This window comes from Mytilus trossulus, chromosome 7, assembly GCF_036588685.1.
Source record: "Mytilus trossulus isolate FHL-02 chromosome 7, PNRI_Mtr1.1.1.hap1, whole genome shotgun sequence".
Taxonomy (NCBI): domain Eukaryota; kingdom Metazoa; phylum Mollusca; class Bivalvia; order Mytilida; family Mytilidae; genus Mytilus; species Mytilus trossulus.
In genome coordinates this window covers 36,889,475-36,916,335 of record NC_086379.1, presented here as the reverse complement: position 1 = coordinate 36,916,335, position 26,861 = coordinate 36,889,475, and the positions used below count along the sequence as shown (strand labels likewise).

The following is a 26,861-nucleotide window of genomic DNA, read 5'->3' as shown; positions in this document are numbered from 1 at the left end:
TGTGTAATTCATGATTAAAACATCTTCTTAGGTGTCAAAGTTTATGTCATATTACATTAATTCATTTGACTTGGAAAGGAATATATAATAGAAAAACGGTCGCCAACACTGTACAGATGTATTTTTGCCTTGACTTTTTGACGTTTTCACTGACATATTTGTGAGATAATAAAACAAGAAAAATTGTTATTTGACAAAATAGCAAAGCTACCAAATTAAATGGTAATTTTTCAATGTCCTAAAAACGTCCACAGCTGTATTTAATGATAATAACAAGGTATGGGATGATTTGTCAAATTTTCTCACCTTTCATCAACTTACTTAATCAACTATTCAGTTTTTATGTCCCTGCGCCAAAAACTGTATTTTCGTCCAATTAAAACGTTTGTAACAATAAATATAGTCAGAAAACCTGATGCAAGTAACTAGAAAACATAAATATAAGAACTGTTCTTTAAATCAGCTTTCATCATTTTTTTTTTTTTTTTTTTCTGTCTCCTTAATAAGAATACCTTTTACTATTTTTTTATCTTATTTTTAATTTCTTTTGCAATAATTTAATTCAAGATTTCAGTGTTATGGAATGCTATACAAATATCTTTTAATTCGGCTCTTTTAATGTGTTTTCCAACAAAATGTATAGTAAAGTAAATCATTATAAAATTTATTATTATTTCTTATTATCTTTTTAATGTTTTGATATTTCTATAATCGCAAATATTATTTATATTTTGTTATTACATTTTCTTTCATTGATTTTCTTTTTCTTAAGATGAATTAATGTGTTTAATTTTTGTTATATCTGTCCTTGTTCTTATTATCTTTCTTTCATTTTCTCTTATTGATTAGACAACATATTGCTTCATTCCACGAGTATGTGCTACTCATTAAAAAAAATCGCATTTGTTTCTGTTATAACTTTCAGCGTTTATGCTCGATTTTTTTTTGGTTAGAAACCAAGCATGTATTCGGTATACTTTCTAAGTAAACATCTGTATATGATGCTTTCATGCTGTTTGTTTGACTGTTTGTTTGTTTTATTTGACGTACACACTCACATACGTGTATGTGCATGGTTTCTTATACTTTTGTTTTTGAGTATGAAAGCTGAAAGTATCTACGAAATGTAATAATAGATTTCTATAATAACCACTATTTTGATAATGTTACATGTTGACATCAAGTACCAGAGAGTACATTTTTCCACGTTTACTGTATTTGGATATAAACATGAATGATTTTTTTATTGTCGCCAAAATTTAACTTTTTTTGCAAAGGTTTCAGTTATTGACTTCACAGACGTTTTGTTCGAGAATTTGTTTGGTGACAGTTATTATAGAAACACATGTCGCACTTAAATGATACATTTAATATTCGATTCTCGGTAAACTACTGTTGCCTTATTTTAGTAATTAATTGGCTTGAAACATGTTATTCAAAATTGTTTCCTAAAAAGCAAATATACAAGATAAACTGTTGTACTACTAATTTATCTATATCATTTGTATTCGTAGCTAAATCTATCGGAATTCAAATGATTAGATATTATATCAAAAATAATGTCTTATTAATAGAAAAACAACAACCAAAATACCAAGATTATTAGTTTCATTTGTATTTGCTCGGAATTAGATTTGCGACGCTTGACGATGCGGAATCGGTTTATTTCTCTTTTAATGGGAATAATTTGTTGTCTGGAAATTAGATGATACGCTAGGCATATGATATATCTGTCCAAATACAAACGTTGTAGGAAAGTAACGTCTTTGATTGATGTTAAGAGGAAAGGAAAGAGAATTTGTGTTAATATTTAATATTGTTATATAGCATGTCGTTTATTTGACTAAAACGCCGTGATATTTTATTGGTTTTTGTGATGACGTCATGGTTTTAATAAAATATTTCATTCAATTAGATATGGAAACTAGATATGTTACAGGATGTTAGAATATTTGAACAAATATCTTAAATCAAAACAATTATTCAAAACATGATAATTAAATACGTGTTGTTCGGTTCTAAACTATTAGGTTTGTTTCTTATACATTCTTGGCTATGAGCATACCTGATAAATTTTGGAAATCCAGAAAAGCACTTCAAATGAATATGTTTTCTGCTTTCTTTATTTTAGTTGAAGTGTTATAACATGTTATGCTTGTGCTATCGTTTAACAAAACAAAAAAAGCTCATAAAAAACTAAAAACTTAAATCTAATATGCAGGATGATCTTATCGTCTACATAAGACTTATCAGTGACAATGAAATCAAAAGCTTCTAATACTTTGGAATTGTATGCGACTTTCATACAAGTGTAAAGTGGGGTTTGTGTTGCTTATTCTTTAGTATTCTATGTTGTGTCATGTGTTCTATTATTTGTCTGTTTGTCTTTTTCATTTTGAGTCAGGCGTTGTCAGTTTATTTTTTATTTGTGAGTTAGACTTTCCCTCTGATATCTTTCGTTCCTCTTTCATACAAGTGCAAGATTTAGCAAGCTATAAAACCAAGTTTAATCCACCATTTTCTACATACGGAAAAGCCTGTACCAATTGAGCAAAATAACATTTATTTTTCATTCGTTTGATATTTTAGCTTTAGATTTGCCATTGATAAGACACATTTCGATTTGAATTTCCTTGAAGTTTGGTATTTTTCTTATCATACTTTTTGATTTGAAAGGAAGAAACATTTTTCAAACACATTCAAATTTTATTTAACGGTTTAACGGTCAGGGTATAGATACTAGTACACAAATAAAAGAGGACTGTTTATATAATTATACGGATTTACGCATACAAGCGTAATCATATTTCCTGGTTCTTTGTTTAGTGAATTGTCATTAATCAGATTCCTTGTTATATATTAGATACATTTTTACTTATTTGCTCAATAGTTTCAACTCTAAATCTTTTTTATATCCATTTAGTTTCAACAAATGGTTACAGCTTACCTCTGAAGACTGAACCTATTCAAATTTCATGTGTTCGACTACATTGTGTTTAAATTTTTTTTTCTTTTATTCCACAAGGAAAAGGAATGGCCATTACGTTTTTTAATTTGTAAGTTTGATTATGATTTTTCTAGTATCTTCTGCATATCTTCCACATACTAATGGTGTTTCAGGGGCGAATCCATCCATTTTAAAAGGGGGTTATTAACCCAAGAGGAAGGAGTGTGGTTCCAACCACATGTCCCCATTTAAATGCTTCGATCGTCCAAACAAAAAGAGAATTCCAATCCCCTGACCCCCCCCCCCCCCCCCCTTTTTTGTTTTTTGATCCGCCAGTGTATTTGCTTTGTAACTAAATCAATATGTAAGTGTGATTTCAGTTATCAAAGTAAGAATGATTCTTAAGATATATCCTCTCTTATTTATATTCTGGTAGACTGCTATCACTGAAGAAGACTATCAGCCATGTAACAATGATTTCTGTACGGGTAATGATTGTTAATTTTGCATTTATACATTTATTTTACTACCATTCAGTTTTAGCTCTCGGTTTTCAATTTTCCATATTTTGAAACTACTTAAAATGGCAATCGTACCACATCTTCCTTTTTATATATACAAATAGAGACATAAAATATGAAACTACACATGGGTCGGTACGATGAAATTTTGGCCATGTAGATTAACAGGTTGGGTCAAACTTCTTTAAAACTTGAATGAATATATATCTTTGCTTGTATTGACCTTATGTTATCTTTATTCCAAACAATTATTTTAAACTTAAAATGTTTGAATGTGATATGCCACAAAACATTAAATTTTTGGCATGGATTTTATTTTTTGGGTTAAATTTAAAAACAGAAATGATGGTGTTTTTTTTGTTAAGCTAGTAAAAGAATAGTGAAAAGTTAGTTTTAATGCATAGTGTTGTATACTTAATTAAAATGAAAAAAACAAAGAGGAGATTTTCGTTGATATATTTTTAAAACTAAAAAGATACACATATATATATATATAAATAAAGGCAACAGTAGTATTCCGCTGTTCAAAACTCATAAATCCATGAGACAAAACACCACGAGAATAACAAATATAACATGAAAACAAAATACATGAATTTGGGATAGACCGTACCGTGCCACGTCTTATAAATATACTATATAGTTAGTTAATCGTATTTCTGCCTTTACTGGCTAGTTGATAGTTGTCTCACTGCAATCATTCAAAAATAATTGTTGAAATAACGAGTACAAATTGTTATATAGGCATAACAGGAAACTTGTGGGAGTGCATATGCCTTTCTCCACCATTTCTGTTGAAGAAAAGAAACGATGAATTATCTACAAATAATTGAGATATCATATTTAGCCGATTAGAATTTTAAAGGTAGGTTTATTAAATTTTATGTGTACTTGACTGGCCTATGATGAAGCAATGACACGTAAGATGAGCCACCCTAATAAGAAAAAGAATACAGAAACAGATATAGTTTTTTGTAAACATTATAAGGGTCAGAGAATCCTATAATCGGTGAGATGATCGGGATAATTGTAGGTTATCATCCATAATCAGTATTTATTATGCTACCTACAACGTCGAATACTTTTGCTTCTTCCATTTTCAATTATATTCTTGTTTAAAACAGGTTCAAAGAGGGCAATTAGATTTCCATTTGATAGAAGACTTGTAAATCAGAGGACATATGAATGCATGCATGCATGCCAACCAATAATAGACGAAGGTAAACAGTAGTAGCAAAAACACGATACTATAAATATATAACTTCACAAATCAAACAGAGAAAAACACCTGGTATCTTGAAAAGTCACCGGCACCAAAAACAACAGTAGAGACCGCAAATAATGCACTTCAAATGGAATAAGATATATAGGGCACCGTGCGGCCTTCGACAATGACAAAACCCTATACCGCAATTTCAACTATAAAAGGCCTCGAAACGACAAATGTAAAACAATTAAAATGGGAAAACTCACGGCCTAATTTATGTACAAAAAATGAATGTAACTTAGCAACAAACGACAACCTCTAAATTGCCGGCTCCTGACTTGGTAAGATAAATAAATACAGGATGTGGTTTGTGGTTGGGTTAAATATGTTAGCAGGATCCCCCCCCCCCCCAATCCCCTAACCTGGGAAATTGGTGTAACAGTACAACAATATAAGGAACTATAAAAGTCAGTGGGAAAAGGCGTAACCCACCAAATGGATACAAGTAGAAATACAATTAACAAAAATACAGAGTGCACAATGCTCACCTGAATATATGTATATCTTCAACAATGGACTCTCAAACATTTTGACTAGAATATAACTAATGCCTTACTAAATAAACTTTTTATTCTTGATTTTGAAATGCTGATCATTTCAGCTATATCTAGTTTTTCTTTATCTGCTATAGCTTTCAAAAAAAGTCGCTTATCTCTTAACAATCGTTATTAAAGGGCCATGGCTTTTATTAGAAAACAACCGAAGATATCCCAGTGTTAACTGGTTTGCCGATCGTGTCTTGTAGATAATTTGAACTGTATCTATAATTTATTTCAAACAAATCAGAAGAAAATTGGAAAACAATCGTTACTTAAGGCAAATGACCATAAAGGAGTCGTCTAGCAGCTGTTATGTTTTCCAAACGGACAGTAGATATATCTAGATATTCTAACATGTTTACTTGCTTCTGTCAGATTTTCTCTATTTACGTATAAAAGAGGGACGAAAGATACCACAGTGACAGTCAAACTCATAAATTAAAAATAAACTGACAACGCCATGGCTTAAAATGAAAAGACAAACAGACAAACAATAGTATACATGATACAACATAGAAAACTAAAGAATAAACAGCACGAACCCCACCACAAACTAGGGGTGATCGCAGGTGCTACGGAAGGGTAAGTAGATCCTGCTCCACATGTGGTACCCGTCGTGTTGCTTATATAATAACAAATCCGGCAAATAGTCTAATTCGGTAAGTCACATTCATGAAAGGGAAGAGGATTGTAGTTACGACGTAACGAACAGGTTCGAAGGTAATAAAAAATACTTGCATGTTCTATTTTGAGCCATTAAGACCAAGTTTGGTTCCAATTTACAAATTGGTTTTGGAAAGCAATTTTGTTAAAGTAAATGGGTTGCGGATGACGATGGTGATGACAAAAACTCAAGCAGACCTTTTAGACCAGATGAGCTTAGAATGTATCAAATAACCACTGATGTCAACGGAATTATAACTGCTGTCATAGGAGTATAACATTATTTCAGAAGCTAAAATCTCCTAATCAAAGAAAGGTAACTCGATGTTTTTTTAAGTAGTTGTCTTTATTACAGATCAGGCCTAAAATGTCTTTCGACTTCTATTCTAAACTTTAATGAAATACAATGTAAACTACACTTATGCATATGGTCGATAAATTATAATTAAGGTATCAAATGAGGCAGAACTGACACAATATTTGATCGTTATAGTCTTCTTGATAATTCTAAAATTTTTAAATAAAAAAGGGTTTATTTCTTTTTACAATTTGCTCTGAACATGTTGAAACCTCTTTTTATATGACAAATATAACCTTCTAATTTAGAAAATTAAATTTACTTTGAATATGCACCAGTTTAAACAACCTTGTTTTCCTTTTCTAATGAAACTATAATAACAAAGTTTATTACACGTGACCATCAAATCTTATCTGAATTTTCGGTCAAAATATGTTTTTTTTATATGTTGTTATGATTTTTTAACATTGTCATCAAGCGGTAGGTTTTGACATGTCATAAAACCAGGTTTAACCCACCATATTTTTCTTTTAATGTCTTGTTATCAAACTATGGTGGCCGGTTAAGGCCATTTCGCGTTTTCGCGTTTTCGCGTTTTCGCCCATCATATTATATAGGGCGAAAACGCGAAAACGCGAAATCGCGAAGTCGAAAACGCGAAAACGCGAAGTCGAAAACGCGAAGTCGAAAACGCGAAAACGCGAAATATTTTTTCTTTCCGATTTCGCGTTTTCGACTTCGCGTTTTCGCGTTTTCGCGTTTTCGACTTCGCGATTTCGCGTTTTCGCCTTTTCGCGTTTTCGCCTTTTCGCGTTTTCGCGTTGCTGCGATTTCGCGTTTTCGCCTTTTCGCCTTTTCGCGATTTCGCCTTTTCGCGTTTTCGCGATTTCGCGATTTCGCCTTTTCGCGTTTTCGCCTTTTCGCCTTTTGTTGTAAATAATCTACAGTGGAATTAAAAGGCACTGTAAAGCATTTATAAAATAAACTAACTTTCATATATAAAATTGAGAATGGAAATGGGGAATGTGTCAAAGAGACAACAACCCGACCAAAATAAAAAAAACACAACAGCAGAAGGTCACCAACAGGTCTTCAATGTAGCGAGAAATTCCCGCACCCGGAGGCGTCCTTCAGCTGGCCCCTAAACAAATATATACTAGTTCAGTGATAATGAACGCCATACTAATTTCCAAATTGTACACAAGAAACTAAAATTTAAATAATACAAGACTGACAAAGGCCAGAGGCTCCTGACTTGGGACAGGCGCAAAAATGCGGCGGGGTTAAACATGTTTGTGAGATCTCAACCCTCCCCTATACCTCTAACCAGTGTAGAAAAGTAAAAGCATAACAATACGCACATTAAAATTCAGTTCAAGAGAAGTCCGAGTCTGATGTCAGAAGATGTAACCAAAGAAAATAAACAAAATGACAATAATACATAAATAACAACAGACTACTAGCAGTTAACTGACATGCCAGCTCCAGACTTCAATTAAACTGACTGAAAGATTATGATTTCATCATATGAACATCAGGCACAATCCTTCCCGTAAGGGGTTTAGTATCATACCATCATAACATATATGAGAAGAACATAACCCGTGTCATGCCAACAACTGTTTTTAGAATAAATGTGTTTAGTTCCGACGCAAAGACCTTATCAGTGACTCAATATTAACGCCAAAATATGCAATCTTTAATGACTTGACAACAGTATCGTAATTATATCCCTTCTTAATAAGTCTATTCAAAGGTTTTGTAAGTTTATGAGGTGAATACTGACACCTTTGTGCTTTATAAAGAATATTTCCATAAAAAAATGGATGTGAAATACCTGAACGTATAAAAAGTCTGCATGTTGAGCTATATTTACGAATGAGAATTTCTCGCTACATTGAAGACCTGTTGGTGACCTTCTGCTGTTGTGTTTTTTTATTTTGGTCGGGTTGTTGTCTCTTTGACACATTCCCCATTTCCATTCTCAATTTTATATATGAAAGTTAGTTTATTTTATAAATGCTTTACAGTGCCTTTTAATTCCACTGTAGATTATTTACAACAAAAGGCGAAAAGGCGAAAACGCGAAAAGGCGAAATCGCGAAATCGCGAAAACGCGAAAAGGCTAAATCGCAAAAAGGCGAAAAGGCGAAAACGCGAAATCGCGAAAACGCGAAAAGGCGAAAACGCGAAATCGCGAAGTCGAAAACGCGAAAACGCGAAAACGCGAAGTCGAAAACGCGAAAACGCGAAGTCGAAAACGCGAAATCGGAAAGAAAAAATATTTCGCGTTTTCGCGTTTTCGACTTCGCGTTTTCGCGTTTTCGACTTCGCGATTTCGCGTTTTCGCGTTTTCGCCCTATATAATATGATGGGCGAAAACGCGAAATGGCCTTAACCGGCCACCATATCAAACAGTTCATTTCTTTGTGTGGTGGCGTTTGTTTTTGTTGCACATCGTCGTTCCTGTTGTTCCTGTTGTTCCATTGTTTTCCTTCTATAATTGATATGTTTACCCTCGGTTTTGGTTTGTAACCCGAATTTGTTTTTTCTCAATAATTGTTTTGATTTTTGAACACCAGTAACTAACTGTTGCCTTTATTTATTAATAATTCTATTATTGAAAAAACGTGTTATTTATCTTTTCCAGTAGAAACTATGAGATAACGTTTATAATAAACCATTAACAAGTTTCCACAGTTTTATATACTAACACATTCCTGAATTTTGAGAACTAGAAGTGTTTCATATTATTTTTTTCTTACATTTTCAAAAAAGGTGGCGTTATGGTTTACATATATTAATTAATAAGTCTATTCAACATCTACTATTCATATAAAGTACATTTAAACAAATATTTAAAAAAAATATATAATAAAAAAAACATATTTTTCAGCCCTTTGAAGTCAAGTTTTTACTGTATAGTCTCATTATTTCTTGCTCTTTAGCCTGCTACATCTTTTGACTATTTGTTTACAGTTCGGGCATGTGTGTACACAATCTTTAAATCTTTTGTGTAGAAACGGAATCAAGCAACATCCAAGAACCAACCTGAAATTTATTTTTTTTAACATTTTAATGTATTTATTATTTAATTTTATAAACAATATAAAATCTGTTTCATATAGAGTGGGGGAAACGATGTGCACAAATAGCATAGTAAAATCAAATAAAAAAAATGTACGTACAAATAAGAACGCTGTTCCATATGTACAATTAACTAATGCAGACAAAGAAAAAAGATATTTTGATAACAAAAAATGTTGCAATAAGCTTGTTCATGTCAATACATGTATTACGCCTGTATTCTTTTTGAGTGTTTATAATCCTTATATATCACAATCAATGTTTGAAGACAAACTGAATATTGTACTTACAATAATGTTCATGTTACTAGTATTAAACATAAAAAGCATGCGATTTCTGCTTTTGTTTTGTTACATGTGTTTGTTTATGTCATAACAACGATTACCACAATTCCCATAACACAACAGCATGTGTATGTTTATATTTGCAACTGCTGCAAAAATTTATTTTTGTGTAGCTTATTCATTTCCTTGATAATTGCGTTATATAGAGTTACAGCAGTGTGTCGATACCGCTACTTAAGGACTATCAGTGATGGATAATACTGACATGGGTTTAACAAACCTTTCTTAAATTGTCCGTTTATAGGTTTATAGATTATCAAAATAGAATGGTTTCAACTTCCTCAGGTTAAGTTTATAAAACATGGATTTGGCTATTTATTCAGGTCCTTGTTTTGTCATATACCTCTTCGACAATTTCAATTCTTATATAGCCTTGGCTTTCAAATATTTGGCTTTCAAACTCTGAATGAAGATACATACAGAAAAGCGCTACAGGCACGTGCATTTATAAAGTGTTGTTTCCATTTTTCTTGTTCTTAAATTTAAGTATCATAAAAACATACCCTAAATAAGAACAAACCAAACAAGCCATCCATGATGATAATCCAGGTTCGTAGGTCACCTCTGTCGTTATTTTTGAACTGCATGATGGACATGTTACATCTATCGGTTCAAACTGATTTTTCTTCTTTACTACTACATCTGAAAATGGAGAAAGATATAAAAAGGAGAATTATAATCTATAAGTCAACGAAAAACCGACAAGACAGTAACATGAGTAAAAGAAAATGAAAAACGATAAAAAGAATGCACTAGTCTACAAAACGTTTATTCGAAAACTTAGTGTTCTCATGTTCATCAGTCGTGTGAATCATGGTATCTACAGATTTGGTCATAAGTCTAAAACTGATATATCACAATCGAGGACAATGGAATGTGATCATGTTAACTGCAATATATGTAACATATCCATGGTCTTCTGTTACACAACGACTAGCCAATCATTTTTGCATCCTTTTTACTTTAGAAGAGATTACTGCAACCTTGCAATCCCTTTTTAATAAGCTGTTATACCTTTGCAATGGAAATAATTACAATCAACGCATGCTCTTAACTATTGTTTCAATTTGAAGATATATAATCTATATGGTGAAGCATTCCAAATGTGTTGAAAAACACTAAACAAGAGCGCATGTTAATGGTAGGCTCTTAAGACAAATGTAAGATTCAATATTATCAAAAATAATTTGAACACCTAATTAGTTCGACATTCTTTTGCCAATTATTGGTCTATTTTACTTTAACCAATAAAAACGTTAACATGCAACAATAATGACAGATACCATTACCAACATAAAACAGGAGGAATTGAACATTTGCTCTACCTCTTTCTTAAAATGTCACCACAACAACATGTGTAACAGAATAGAGTTGAGACGAATATATCATAATAAACGGAAATCAAAATTTCTTCACAATCATATGCTTAGTTATGTATTTTTTGTTTCAAAAATTCATGTTGATTCCAAACCAGGAAGTGTAATATAATTGTAGTATTTTGGTCTAATATTTATAAATAAAGAATACCTTCCTTTTCACTCATCCTTTCTGTTGTAATCCCTTTAATATAGTTTTTGTCCAAAATCCCCCTTTTTTATGAAACTATTTTTGTTTTCACTACTGGGTACATTATTCAGATATTAGATATTACACAGCTGATCAATGGTATGTAAAAATCAAACAATATGTGCACACTATATCTTGGACTTTAAAGAAATTCAATACAAACTATTGTATAGTTTAAATAACATATTTTTACTGTTCAAACAGTTTTATCTATAACATTACCTTATTAGCTTACAACGAAACTACCACGAAAGACAAATTCTACGAAAACCTTAATCTGATAATTCAAATTAAAAATATATTATGATCAGATGTCAATCAACACAAATATATATATAATGGTAAAATATAGATCAAGAAATATATTGTTATTTCTTAATGATATCAAAAATAAAAAACCTTAAATAGTCTATCCCCTTGATTTGAATTAAGAAATATATATTGATTTATAGGTTGAAAGTCCGGATCCGATTGCAAATACTCCATTCCTATTATGTCTCTTTGTTTTTCTCACACATCGTTGTCATACTTATAAAATTGTATGAGACTGTCATATAAATGGGAGGTTAAGGTAGATATAAAACCGTGTTTAATCCTTTTTTGACGCTTTGTTTTGTCGTTTCCTATGTGTTTATATATCCCTGAAAAATATACCAAAACTTAAACATGTTAAAAAAAAATGTCTGAAAGTGCTTTTAAAAATACTATCTGACGGTATTAAGCCCATTAAAAACATTTAAAGGTATTTCGGACTGGATAAATACCGTTAAATGACCATCTCCATTCCCCGCTGTAGCTAAACTGAATGGGAAGATTCGTAAAGTTTGGATTGACCTAATCAAAGTTTGAAGAAAGGAAAGAAGCTGTCACTTTTGGTTTCAGACATGCTTTATCTTCATTTATTTGACCTTGATCTCGCATTACTGTTATTTTGTAAAACTATCACTAGTCTTAGTTTATAATGATGATTGAGCTCTTTGTACGATGCGCAGTCCGAATTACTCATCATCAGTTCCTTGTCTTTGTTTTGTTTTTGGTCCGAAACTATTATCTCTCGTTTGCTTTTACATCGCCTGCTCAAGGAACTCAAGTCCTGTTTTTTAAGCAAAACACTCATATATTTCATAAAAGCTTTTGTCTTAAGTTGATACTTTAGATTGTGCGACATTGTAAAAATGCAAGAACCTTTTGTCCCCTATAACAAATTTCGAAATACTTTTGTTATTTTCAGTTCATAAGCTCTCAATATTTTGAATAAGGTTTGGATGTTGGAATATTTTGCTCCTCGTTTCAATGAAGAGGCATTTATTGTCGAAATGTTCATCAGATTGAGAAAATTTGAAAGACTTCAAAATTTTCTCCTTTCGCTTCATGCTATATAACACCAAATATGAAATACATTTTCAAGGCTATGACGGTTCTGTGAAAACTTTATTTGTTCTTCCTTTCGGATAAAGGTCCTTGAATATTCCTTAAATCAATAACTGACTCACCAGCACTGTCATTGCTTTCTGTAATGTGTTTCTGTGGTTTAGCCATGCTTCGTTTCTTATTGCCATGTCCTATTCCAATACTCGTTCTCTCTCTTGCTGGATTTTTCTGTCCTCCTGACATTATTGGTAGCAGTGGTCAACGCCGGGTAAGAAAAAAAAAGAAAGGAGTCTCCAGTAATTATATTGTACCATCAATAATGAAAAATGCACAAGCTGAATAATTCCGCAGTATCGTTTCAAAAAAAGTTTGTTAAATATTTTCTTTCTTGTTAATCGAAATGTTTGTATATACATGCAGTCGAACAAGTTCTAGTACAACGAGTTAGGAAGTGTAATGCGCTTTACACACTTAAGACCTAAAAGAACGTGTCGGAAAAAAACAGAAACGTATCAAAGTTTTGTCCAATACCGGAAAAATTGTTGTTAGCGTAATCAGACACTTATAATATATTATACAAACACTTTATATTTTAAAAGAACATGCATTAGTTGTCTCATTAAATTAAATTAAAGTATCTTATATACAATAATTATTATTATGTATTCTTGGTATTTTAAATAAACTTGATTTTGCTGTTTATGAAAGGGTTTATGAAAATGATTTAAATCGGTCGTTTTTATATATTTACAATTTGGGGTTCAAAGTCTAAATTAATCTTTAAAAAATATGAATGCTTGCACGAAGCCTAATTTACAAACAGATTTTTGATACTGAAATTAACATTTTATGTGAAAGCAATTCTTGAATATATGATCATTTACTAGTAATAACTTTCATGAAAGAAAGCAGATAATTGCCACTGAAATATTCTTGCAGTATTTGTCATCTTTCAAAGAAACAAACCTTTTTATTCGAATGCAAATACTTTTCTATTTAAAGAGATTTTTTTATTTGAAATTAAATTTTCTAGAGAACAGTGTTGAGCAAACTGACCGTTCATTTATTTTAATCAGAAAAAGTTTTTGGCTTTGTTTTGTATAATCAGTCGAAACCAAAATGGCTTAAACAGAATTTTCAAATCCGTCTTTGTTTTACTCTGTCCATTGATGTTGCAGCAAAGATACCGATAGCGCATTAAGCATCATCTGGAATACTATATTTTTAAGTGTCAAACATTTCTAAACGCGGAATATAGAAATACCATGTCGCTATAAGTAGTCAGTTTGGTTTCATTTCTTCCAAAAAAGCTAACAGGAAAACATTGCTGTTGCATGACTTCATTCAAAGTATATTATTCACTCTAATCGGAATCTATTTTCATTAAATATTTGATATGGCCTTGTTGTAGATGGCTTCTTCGTGTGGTTAGCCTGTGTTCTTTCATAAAAAAAAAGGAATGTCAATATTGATTCGTAAACCAAGAGTTACACCAGTTTTAACCATTTCGTTGACTTATTTGTCCCAAAAATATTATTTTCCTATAGGAAACCGATGATATATTTTGATATATAACATGAACTCAAACAGATCAATGCAATATACGATTGTACGTGCTTGTCTGTCTATTTATATTTATTACTACGTTGATATCGGGTAAGGTGACCGTCTCCAGTCTTCGGAGGTCATCTTAATGTGTATTTAGATATCGTGTTTACTTATTACGCACGAAATATTATTACATCTTTGTGCGTTTAGCATTGTAAATGGGTTTATTTTGTAGTTTGAATATACGGTTCAAATCAAACCAAATATTTTAAACATGAATTTACAGCTTATACATATTTCACGGCATACCAGCTTGTTGAGATGTTTTAAGTCAAAATGGTTAGCCAACTGCTTAAAATGCTGTTCATTGTTATTTCATTAGATTTTATTTATAACTTAATTTTGTGCATCTAATAACATAGAGATGAATCGAAAAACTAAAACTTTCGATATTTTGAAAACTTTCAAATGGTTATTAGAATGACATCTGTTATGGTGCAAGATATTTTATACACTTTTACGATTATGAACACATATTCAACAATGAAAAGATATCAATAGATAATTCAAGATGCAAGTTTAAACAACCCGACTTGAATGAATCATTTAAAATGAAATTAGGTCATTAAAGGACAAAGAACGATCGTTATATTTTGAGTAGATACCGTACAACCAATGATGTTTAGAATTGAGATACTGGTATTTCTGTTTTTTTAAATAACAAAATTTGAAACTTTGCTAATTATAATAAATTAGATTTTATTGTTAAATATTATGATAAATTAGATACTATTGTTCAAAATTGGGCTAAACTATACTTCCGGAGCAGGCAATCGGTGGTTGACGTTTGTTTATGTGTTATACATTTGCTTTTCTTTAATTTTTTTACACATAAATAAGGCCGTTGGTTTTCTCGTTTGAATTGTTTTATTTGTCATTTTGGGGCCTTTTATAGCTGACTATACGGTATGGGCTTTACTTATTGATGAATGCTGTACGGTGACCCATAGTTGTTAATTTCTGTGTCGTTTTGGTCTATTGTTGTCTCATTGGCAATCATACCATATCTTCTTTTTCATATTTACTGGTCACTAAATAATGTTCTGCTAACATTTATACGCAGGAAATGGCTACAAATTTAAAATACATATGCTACATACATTCTTAATGTATTCATTTTGTAAAATGACTGAATATTGAAGCAACTTTGAAAATGTCTAAGGCATTTTATAGTATGAATAAAAGTCAATCTTTTTAAGAAAAAAAAACCCTGAAGAGGTACCTCATACATTACGTCTTATTTAATAAAAAAAAAAAAAACACTAAGTAATGTCTTATCCCAGGCATTGACCTTAGCCGTATTTGCACAACTGTTTGGGAATTTTGGATCCTCAATGCTCTTCAACATTGTGCTTGTTAAAAGGATTAAACAGATACAGTTATGTCGGCCTCATATCTTGACTTACATCTAGAAATTGGCAATAAGGGTCGATTGAAAACAAAACTTTACAACAAAAGAGATGATTTCAGCTTTCCAATTGTGAAATTTCCATTTCTAAGTAGCAATATTCCAGCAGCACCTGCATACGATGTATGTATATCCCATTTGATACGATATTCCCGTGCTTGTATTTCCTATCATGATTTTCTTGATAGAGGGTTGTTGCTCACAAGGAAGGTATTTAAATCAAGAGTTCCAAATGGTGAAGTTGGAATCATCTCTTCGTAACTTTTACGGACGCCATAACGAGTTGGTTGAACTTTATGGAATAACCGTTTCACAAATGATATCGAAATGTTCCTTACGTCGTAACAATAACCCCCGTCCCTTTTCATGAATGTGACGTACCGAATTAGACTGTTTGCTGGATTTGTTATAACATAAGCAACACGACAGGGTGCCACATGTGGAGCAGGATCTGCTTACCCTTCCGGAGCACCTGCGATCACCCCTAGATTTTGGTTGGGTGTTGTTTATTCTTTAGTTTTCTATGTGGTGTCAAGTGTACTTTTGTTTGTCTGTTTGTCCTTTTCATTTTTAGCCATGGCGTATTCAGTTTATTTTCGATATAGATCGAGTTTGACTGTCTCTCTGGTATTTTTCTACCCTCTTTTTTAGCTACATACATATTTTTATATGACCGTCACTGATGAGTCTTATGTAGACGAAACGCGCGTCTGGCGTACTAAATTATAATACTGATACCTTTGATAACTAAATATTCTTTAAACTGATTTGCTGCATTTTGTAATTGGATTGGATATATGAAATACCTGAATCTTGGAAGCATTTTAAAGATGCCAAAAATTGAGGCATTTTACAAAATACCTAAATTCTAAAAAATCCTGTAACATATATACAACCATAAGAAACTACTAAAACGTTATAATACTGTGGACTTGTGACTCCTTTAAAAAGCACATTACCCCAAATAAATTGTAAGTATGGGTGTTCCCCCATTTTTAAAAGCCACGTACTATCTGCGTGATACTTACCTTTGATTCGACATGTGAAGTTTATCTCAAATTTTAAAAAAATGATAACTATCGGATGGCTTTTGTGCTAAGGTTAATTTCATATTTTTTAATTATCTAAATTGATAAAAATACACAATAACTTAAGCGGGTTACATTTCTGAGCAATAAGAAAAGAGAATATGTTAACAAGAAGAAAGTTGAATTTGTCATTAATATTTCCATAAGATCAACCTAATAATATACTTCACAATTAGGTAAACGCACCACTAAAGGAAAAGACAAAGGAAAGATAGGAGCTTGATACCAATTTTCGTGGATTTCACTGTGACCTGGGAACCAGGAATTCAATGAACAACGAATTACAAATTTATATAAAAATGTATGCAGACTTTGGAAAAACAACGAAATCAGATATCCACGAGTATGAAAATTTTCTCAATCCACGAAATTTTGTACCCACGAAAATAAATGAATTCAGAGTATTAATCAAATACTAGAAACGTGATATAAGGGCTTATAAAAATAGGAGATATATGACAATCTTTGATGAAACAATTTGTTTCTGATTTCACACAATAACGTCGTTTATGAACTTATACGATATTCGAAAAATAGAGCTTATTTTCGAACCATTAAAAAAATATCGAAATCTGTCTTTTAGTTTTTCTCTAGTTTCCCAAATGATAATTTAAACTCGTTGAAGACCACAACATGACTTGATATCAAGAATTTGTCGAACAATTTCTTATTATTCCCCAGAAAGAATGGTTTTTTTTCAAAGATGATAAAATCATTAAACTGATAGAAAACTATTTCTGTAAAGAGATGGTGTGTTTCTTACGCTGGTTTGTGTATTATTTTCGTCAAAAAATATTGACGTATAAAAGTATCAGTAATTAAATCGTTCTGTGATTTGACATTTTTAATTTATTTATATCCCCTGCAACGTTATGTAGATAGAATAATAAAATAAAAATTAAATGGATGTTTATTTACTTCTGTAATCGGAGAAACAATTACTTGTATTGTATGTCACTCAAGGTTATCTATTTTGTCACAAATATAAAAGATCAGTATTTCAAAACTTTTAAAAAAAATTCTAAGATATAGATGAAATTGATGGAAGTATGAAGAATTCTCTTTTATATTATGTTCTTATTTTACTGATAAATCATGATGCTTACAATATGGAGGAGATTAACAAATTTTGGAGTCCAGATTCAATCAAAGAATTATGGTGTCCAAATAAATGTTTCACGCAAGATTTCAAGGATGCGGAAAGAGACGAATGTTGCGCTTGTAACTCTTTTCCACAATGGCAGAAAACGGATTTATTTACCAATATATCGTATATATCGTTGGATATAGAGATCGCAGATATACAAGGAAAACTTTGCCCCAAGGTTACATCTACTTTGGAGTAAATCATCAAAATGGACTTCTAAAGAAAATGCCACAAAATATATGTGATTTTAGAATGGTTTCTGTAGACTTCACTGGCAATAGATTTTTGGAAATTGGCAATATATCTTGTCTTCAGAAGTTAGATACTCTTATTTTGAAAAGAAACAAAATACATTTTGTATCAAATGCTACTTTCGTCGGCCTAGAAAATCTTCGAGTTATTGATCTCTCAGAAAACGTTATCACGTTAATAGAAAACAATGTGTTCGGTGGTATTCACGTATTCGACATTGATTTTGAGAGCAATCGTCTTCGGAAGCTTGACGTTACAAATATTTTTATACCAAACAAAGTTTTTTGTGATAGCAAATATTCAACTCAAAACAACGATCCCATTGAAATAACCAACGAAGAGGATTTTCAACTAAGTAAAAGTTCTACAATGATGTGTGGAAGTGTTTTCATGAATAATTCAACACTATCTGGCTATCCTGTTTTATTGATTACAAAACACATTGAAATAAACGAAATAGGACGATATTTGCCATGTGGTCAATATTTTTTCCAAGGCTCATCCTACAAATGTGATTGTCATTTCGGCCATTTATTGGATTCTAGTCTTGATGTTATTAAACGTATATACAAGAAAGGAAATAATGAAAATATCTGTAGTTCACCAGAGTCTTTATTAAACATAGATATTGAGGAAGTGTGGATAAACGAGTCTTTACGGAATATGATGACGTGCGATGTTATTGATAACTGTACCAAAACAAGGGGCTGCCATTGTCAATGTACGATACAGTCAAGTCAAAAAAGGATCATTGTAGATTGTTCGAATCAAAACTGTACACGTTTTCCAGATGTTGTTCCAGAATTCAGACACAATTACGATTTGGTTTTAAATTTATCAAGAAACATTATCTTGACTATGGATTTTAAAGATTATTTCCGAAGAATATCAGTCCTGGACTTGAACTTTAATCCAATATCAGTTTTGTCCGACAACTTCAATCAAATGGGAAATCTGAAAGAAATGAGAATACAAGAACACTCCTTAAAACATTTACCAAAAACAATACAACTACTTGATCCTAATATTTTTAGATTTGGAAAAAATGGGATTCCTTGTAATTGTGATAACCTATGGATTAGTGAATGGAGAATTTATAAAAATGCATCCGATAATTGGAACCTCTATTGTAGCAATTACGTCAATAAAACGGTCGAAGATATTTTTTACGTCATCAAAGATTGTGGTGAGGAAAATACCTTTAGCCATTATTTCATAATTTACACTGTGATGGGTGTTGCTGTTTTGATATTATTACCGTTAATACTCTCATATTTCAGATACGAGTTGATGATTCTTCATAGAAGAATAAAAGGAGTTCGCAAAAATGCACGAAACGAATGGAAGTATGATACCTTTCTTTCTTTAGATGATCAGAATGAATGTGTACTCAAGTTCATTCTTCTTGAGTTAATCCCGTTTCTTGAGAGTACGCATAATTATCGGATGTATGTGCCATGTCGAGATTCGATTGGTGGGTATCTAGAAGAAGAAAATATTATAAATAATATGAAAATGAGTAAAACAGTGTTGATAATACATTCAAAGTCGATGTATGGTTTAGAAAAAAATAAATTGAAATCTATTAGCAATAAGGATGGTGATTTAGAAGAAATTAATCAAAAGAATAGGCGCATTGAATATAGTTATGCTTGGAATTATTTTACTTCCGGATATTTGAAAGACATAATGATCATTGATTTTGATCACAATAATCAGAATAATTTCAAAAAATTACAGACGAAAGCATTGCATAGACTCGGCATGACTTTTGATATCTGCAATCGAACAAGAGATGTGAAAACACATATTTTAAAATTTCTTGATAGACCTGTTAACCTGCCGACAGTCATAAATGCAAATGTTTGGTCGATACTGGAGTAACTTTTATAAGAGTATTTTACGCATGTTTTACGTTAGAGATTGGAATGCCAAACATAACATTTATTACTATTATTACTACATTTTTTTTAAATTTCATCCAATCTTATATGTTATACCGTATAGTTAAATGGACACTAGCTATCAAATTCATGTTCACAGATTTGTTTGATTTATAACCATATAAGACATTTAACCAAATTATGAAAAGTCTGAAATAAACAATTTATAGGACATGGGCTAGATGATATGTAGCTTCGTTTCGTTTGTATTTTAGTCAAGACACCATCTAATTAACTTTCGAATTGATCTCCGAAGACCTTTGACGGTCATGTAAACGTTAAAAATATGAATATAGATATAAATATATGCTAAAAGCTAATTATAATTTCACTATTTCAATTTCATTAAAGATTGAAGAAAGAATTCCTATTCTAGATTATCTATATATCTTGTGGCTATTGCCCCTTTAATGTGTGATATAAATTGACAGGTTTAAACGAATTCGTTTAATGATTTTTGTTTGCTATAACTGGTCTTATACTATACAAGAAACATCAGCTGATTAAAATATTTGGTTGCAGAGATGTTGACTCTATGAACAACACTGTCCCGTTTCAATTGTAAAGCCGATGGCTGTAAACCCTATGGAATTTTGATAACATATGCCGAGTTCCCTGTCAATTTCGCTATAATCCTCCCTTTTTTCCCTGTTTCTAAAGCTCGTTAAATAAACTTTATATTTTCCTACACTACGAATATTTTATATTTGTACTTACATTAACAATACGGCGGGTATTACATGTTGGGCAGGACCTGCTTACCCTTTCGGGATCACTCATTGGTTTTGAATGGGGCTCGTGTTGTTCAGTATTTTATTATTTAGTTGCGTCTTTTTATTTTGTTTGTTTTTTCGTCTTTTATCATGTTTTTGCAATGACATTGTTTTCGACATATAAGTTCAAATATCTCTGGTAACTTTCGTCTCTCTTTTTTAAACATGAACCAGATGTGACGGACTATGTATTGGTGGTATTACATTTAAAAAGATTAACAATACGATCCTTGTTGTATTTATGTTCGTGGTCGGACAACCGAATTGGGCGATACATTTTCATTGGTTCAAAAGTAAAATAACAAAAATACAGAACCCCGAAGGAAATTTAAACGGAAAGTCCCTAACCAAATTGCAAAATCAAAAGCTAAAACACAGCAAACGATTGGATTACAACTGAAATATTTCTGACTTGGTACCTGCATTGTGGATAGTTTCATAGCTAACTTAACCTCACAGTCGCTTAAAATTCCATTATATTGACAACAATGTGTAAACAAATTTTAATCAAACTGACATAATAGGTAAGCATTTCAAAAATAGGGGTAAAGCAGTCAATAACGTGTTAAAATATGTTATCAATACAGAACATGTTCTCGAATGAATGGCCAAACAGTAAGTTTTGACTGCGTTATGATGTATGAATTTTGTTGTTTTATTCTTTGAAACAATGAACTTTTCATTCTAAGTCGTATGATAATGGATAGTAATATATCATTTTTATCTATTTGTGTTACTTCTGTAATTGAGGAAATAGTTCTTTATATATATTTCAATGTTATGTGTACTTATTTGTATATAAGTAAATTATTTCAAACCCTACAACGCACATTTTTTTTTACATAATGTCGGAAGCAACTATAAAAAAGTCAAGTTTACTGTCCGTTTTAATATTATTGATTATGCCAGATGTATACACTATGATTGGGAGTTTTCGATTTTGGAGTCCGGATTCAACCAAAGAATTATGGTGTTCAGATGAATGATACACGAAATATTACCGCAAAGATGAAATTGACCAATGTTGCTCGTGTAAATCTATTCCACAATGGCGGCAAACTCATATGTTTCCTAATATCTCATATATTCCGCTGCACATAGAAATAGCAGATGTACTAGGAAAACATTCATATCTTGCAATACAAAAACCGCTGCCACAAGATCATATTTTTTAGGAGTAACTCATCAAAATGGATTTCTACGGAGAATGCCACGAAATATATGTGATTTTAGAATAGTCTTAGTAGATTTCACAGGCAACAAATTTATGGAAATAGGAAATATATCTTGTCTACAGCTTTTAGACACTCTTATTCTAAAAAGAAATACAATACATTTTGTATCAAATAATACTTTTGTCGGCCTAAAATATCTTCGAGTCGTTGATCTTTCAGACAACATAATTGCTTCAATAGAAAACAATTTATTTAGTACCATTCATGTTTTTAACGTTGATTTTGAGAGTAATAGTCTTCGAAAACTGGACATAACAAACATTGTCATTCCTAACAAAGTACTTTGTGACAAGGTATATTCTAATAATAAGTATCACATTGAAATAACAAACGAAGAGAATTTTCAGCTTGGTAACGATTCTGGAATAGTATGTGGAATTTTTACCGCTAATAATTCGTCCTTATCTGACAATCCTATTTCGTATGTTACAAAACATATAGAAATGAAAACATTAGGAAAATTATTGCCCTGTGGAGATTATCGATTTTATGGATCCGCCTATAACTGTGACTGCAATCTCGGTCTATTTCTTGATGTGACTCTTGGCCTTTTACAACGTTTTCACAGAAAACGAACCAAGGAATCCGTATGTAATTCGCCAGAACCGTTAGTAAACATAAGTATTAATGAAGTATGGGTTAATAGCATATACCGGAACTCTATGACGTGCGATGTTTTAGATAACTGTACAAAAACAAGGGACTGTCATTGTCAATGTACAATGCAGCCAAGTACAAAGAGGATCATAATTGATTGTTCGAATCAAAACTGTACACGTTTTCCAGATGTTGTTCCAGAATTTAGATATAATTACGATTTGGTTTTAAATCTGTCAAGTAATAATATTATGACTATGGGCTTTAAAGATTATTTTCGTAGAATGTCAATACTGGACTTGAACTTTAATCCAATAGCAGTTTTAACCGACAACTTTAGTCAAATGGGCAGACTTACAGAGATGAGAATACAGGACCACTCCTTACACAATTTACTGAAGTCAATACAACTACTTAACCCAAATATTTTTAGATTTGGTAATAATGGTATTCCGTGCAATTGTGATAATTTATGGATAAGTGAATGGCTTATTTATAATAATGCCTCAGATAATTCGAAATTATATTGTAGCAATTACGTCAACAAAACTTTCGAGGACATTTTTAACTTGCTTACAGATTGTGATGACGAAAATATTGTCAACCATTATTTAATCATTTACGCTTTTATATGTGTCGTTGTTTTAATACTTTTACCGGTCATGCTTTCACATTTTCGATACGAATTGGTAATTCTTCAAAGAAGAATAAAAGATGTTCGTGACAATGCACGAGTAAATTGGAAATATGATACATATATTTCCTTCGACGACCAAAATGATAGTTTGCGCGAGTTTGTGGTTCTCGAATTGATCCCGTTTCTTGAGCGTGTATATAATTATCGAATGTACGTGCCTTGTCGAGATTCAATTCCTGGGAACCACGAAGACGACAATATAATATCAAATATGAAAATAAGTAAAACAGTGATGATAATCCAATCGGAATCGATGTATTGTTCAGAAAATAGTAAATTTCCATCAAATATCAATAAAGATGATAACTTAAAGGACATTAAACAAAGAAATAGACGCGTTGAATATAGTTATGCTTGGAATTATTTTACTTCTAGATATTTGCAAGACATATCAATCATTGATTTCGATCACGCGAATCAAAATAAGTTCAACGGTTCAAAAACTAAAGCATTGCATTGACATCTACAATAGAGAAATTGATATCAAGACATATATCTTAAACTTTCTTGAGAGACCCATTGGCCTGCCTTAAGGTGGTACCTAACACTACAGGGAGATAACTCTGTAAAGTCAGCTAAACGTTTTAATTACGTTGTGTTGTAAAAGGAATATTAAGCATCTCAATAATCAAAATTGGTGTTTGTCAAATTGCTATATAACCAGAGTAATTTTTCTGACAAAACGCTTGGTTCAAATTTTATTTATTTTTTACGTTTTGTTAAAGTGTCAAAGTAAATACTTTGACAAAATTTTATGAAAATTAAACGAGCCAAATTAATTTTAGTGAAAGTGTTGGCTACCACCTTAAGGAAGGTTTATAAACATTTCACAGATGTTTATCGTTTTTTAATTACAATATTGTTTTGGTCATCAAATCAATTGCACGGTTATATTTTAAAAATCCAATTGCTGCCAATGACTGGCATATAATACAATTGTATGAACAACTGCAATGTTTTTGTTCAATTGATAATAATTCCCACTTTTTGGAAGAGAGTGGAGTTGTGTGAATTTATTTTGTTGTTTATGCTTTACATTATCTTTCACCTTTTTTAAATGACAATTATGCTAACTTTTTAATCAAAATGTAAAATATTATAATCATGGTATAATACATTGTCTGTCATATTGTATCATTAAGGTTCTGTGTAAACTGGCATATTCTAAGTTACTTGGAGATTGATATTTTTACTAACTGTAAATATATATATATTTTGAAGATTTCCTAATAATATTATTGTCTACTGTGAAGCAATTAACTAAACAAATGCGTTACAATAATAGAATTGAAAACAAATATGAGCCAATGCTCTGTATTGAAGACGGTACTTTGACAGATAATGGTTCACTTTTACAAATTGAGTCTTGGGCGAGAGAGTCGTCTCATTGGCACTGATACAACATCTTATTATATCTATGGTTGATTGGATGATAAGTCAAAACTGTGGTTAAAATAGTAATATTGTGGTAAAAATTCTATATTCATCACGCTGTTGTGTGTGTTGTTACAATATTCGTTGTCTTTGTTTTATTCATTGTTCTATTTATTAATTTACTTTCGCAATTATTACTATTACCCTAGAAATTTTCGGTTTCGATTGTTCTCGAGGATGGAAAGCCATACAAGTCGAAGAGGAATTGAAACGACAGAGTGAAAGATACACGAAATGTGCCCTGAAGACAAATAAGTGCACACTTAGGCGGTGATAAATATATTTAAAGATATCACAATCGTGAAAAAGAGGACAGGATTTTTGTTATGACAATTTAACTTTCTCTGTGGTCCTCTTTGACACTTACAGCTAGTAAGTTTATCACATTGCAAACGATCTTTAAGTGCCGCATTCCAAAATAAAAATCCCTGTCCGAAAGACATCGTATGAACAAACTAAAAAGATGTATTAAATATGCTTTAATTAATCAAAATATACTACATACTGCAAGCAAGAGATTTAGCTAAATATATCAGTGGCGTCATGTATTTTCTTGTTAATCCTCATTTTCCAAATCGTAAAATCAACTTTGTCATTGAGGTGGCTATTGTATTTTAAATTTTATCCGTATAATGGTCAGGTGATAAGATTTATGTATATGTCTTATTTGTATAGAATATAACAAAAACAAATATATATAGATCAGTTGAAACCTTACCCCAAGGTATGGAAAAGGTTTTTCACGTCTACTCGACAAGAGAAATTAAAATGTGTAAACGGATAAAATATATTTTGATAAAATAGAGTGATGTTCGCACCTAAAGTAAAACAATAAAAAAGTTTGTTTATTCGCTCTCTAAAAATACCAGTTTGCTTGAATATCAAAAGTCAACAAATGTTTTTGTGACTTACGTTTTACAGCTAATTTGTACATTCAATTAAGCAAAGCAAAATAAAAAAACAAGTTTTCTTTGTAAACACTTTGTCCGGTAATAAGGGGACATACGTTAGGCTATTCTCAGACTTCTTTCGTCTGTCAGTAAAATTGGATGTTTATGTGTGCTTAGTGAACTGTATAATAAACACACAGCCAAGTTATTGGAATAAAAAGGTAATTCGATATGCCTCGCATAGTGGGAAATTGCGCTATGAACACGTTAAGCGACTGTCACAGTGGATAAATGGACTAAAATTGATTTTTGAGACTTTTCGGACATTTTGTAAAAGATTTTATAAAATTACTGTTTTGTTATATTTCCAATATTTCACGAAGGGATTTTGTTTATTTTATTGTGCAAGATTTAAGTCAAGTTTAGAAGATTAAGCTAATCTAATTTCATGTTTTAATTTGTTTTTCAATTAGCAACATTTTACTTCAAATGATCTATTATTCGTTTATGACAAGCCAAGAGTTTAATTCCCTACATAAGTATGTATGTTCTATTGTTAATTATTATCTATGTGTTTAAACCCTTAATTGAATTTTCTCACTCATTTAGAGAAATATTTGTCAAGTCTATTCTAGTAGTTTTTGGTTTGTTATATAAACTATGATGTTATTTTGATGTGGCAGATTGGATTTAGTATAACACTGAGCAGTTCCAACTCTGTACAATTGTATTCCATGCTGAACTTATTAAATAATACATCGCGCTAATCAGAGTCGTCTTTTGTTACAAGAGCTAGTCCCAGAGTAAGAGTCCGTGTAGACTTGTCGTACTGTTTAATGTGTGTGTGTGGTTCCAACCAACACATTTCCCAGTCACAGATACACCCAGAATTTATTTGTGACACGACCCTGGCAACAATTATCTAAGCGGTCTGTTCGTCACCTGTTGCAAGGTAAATATCTTACCCTATTCAGGACAGCACAAGTTCACCATGTATTGGCAGCTCATATTTCTCGCCTTCGTACCGGTCGATATGTCTTGCAGAACAACCTATACTTATATTGTATCAATCGTAGACTTGCTACAATTCCCTTTCTTTTATTTATTTCTTACTACACATAATTTATATATTTACTGATAACTGCCACTATATTGATTTCCCTTGTAGATGTCAGTATAACGGTTA

General features: G+C 31.5%; 1 protein-coding gene across 1 annotated transcript; it reads right to left on the bottom strand.

Moving 5' to 3' along the window:
* Positions 1-8,649: 8,649 nt before the first annotated feature.
* On the bottom strand, positions 8,650-13,075 carry LOC134726998 (LITAF domain-containing protein-like). The gene is made up of 3 exons (XM_063591386.1): positions 12,726-13,075; positions 10,170-10,308; positions 8,650-9,286 (listed from the first exon to the last, which is right to left on the bottom strand). Exons 1-3 carry the CDS (start codon positions 12,844-12,846, stop codon positions 9,166-9,168), a joined length of 381 nt encoding a protein of 126 aa, XP_063447456.1. The 5' UTR covers positions 12,847-13,075; the 3' UTR covers positions 8,650-9,165.
* Between the last annotated feature and the right edge of the window lie 13,786 nt (positions 13,076-26,861).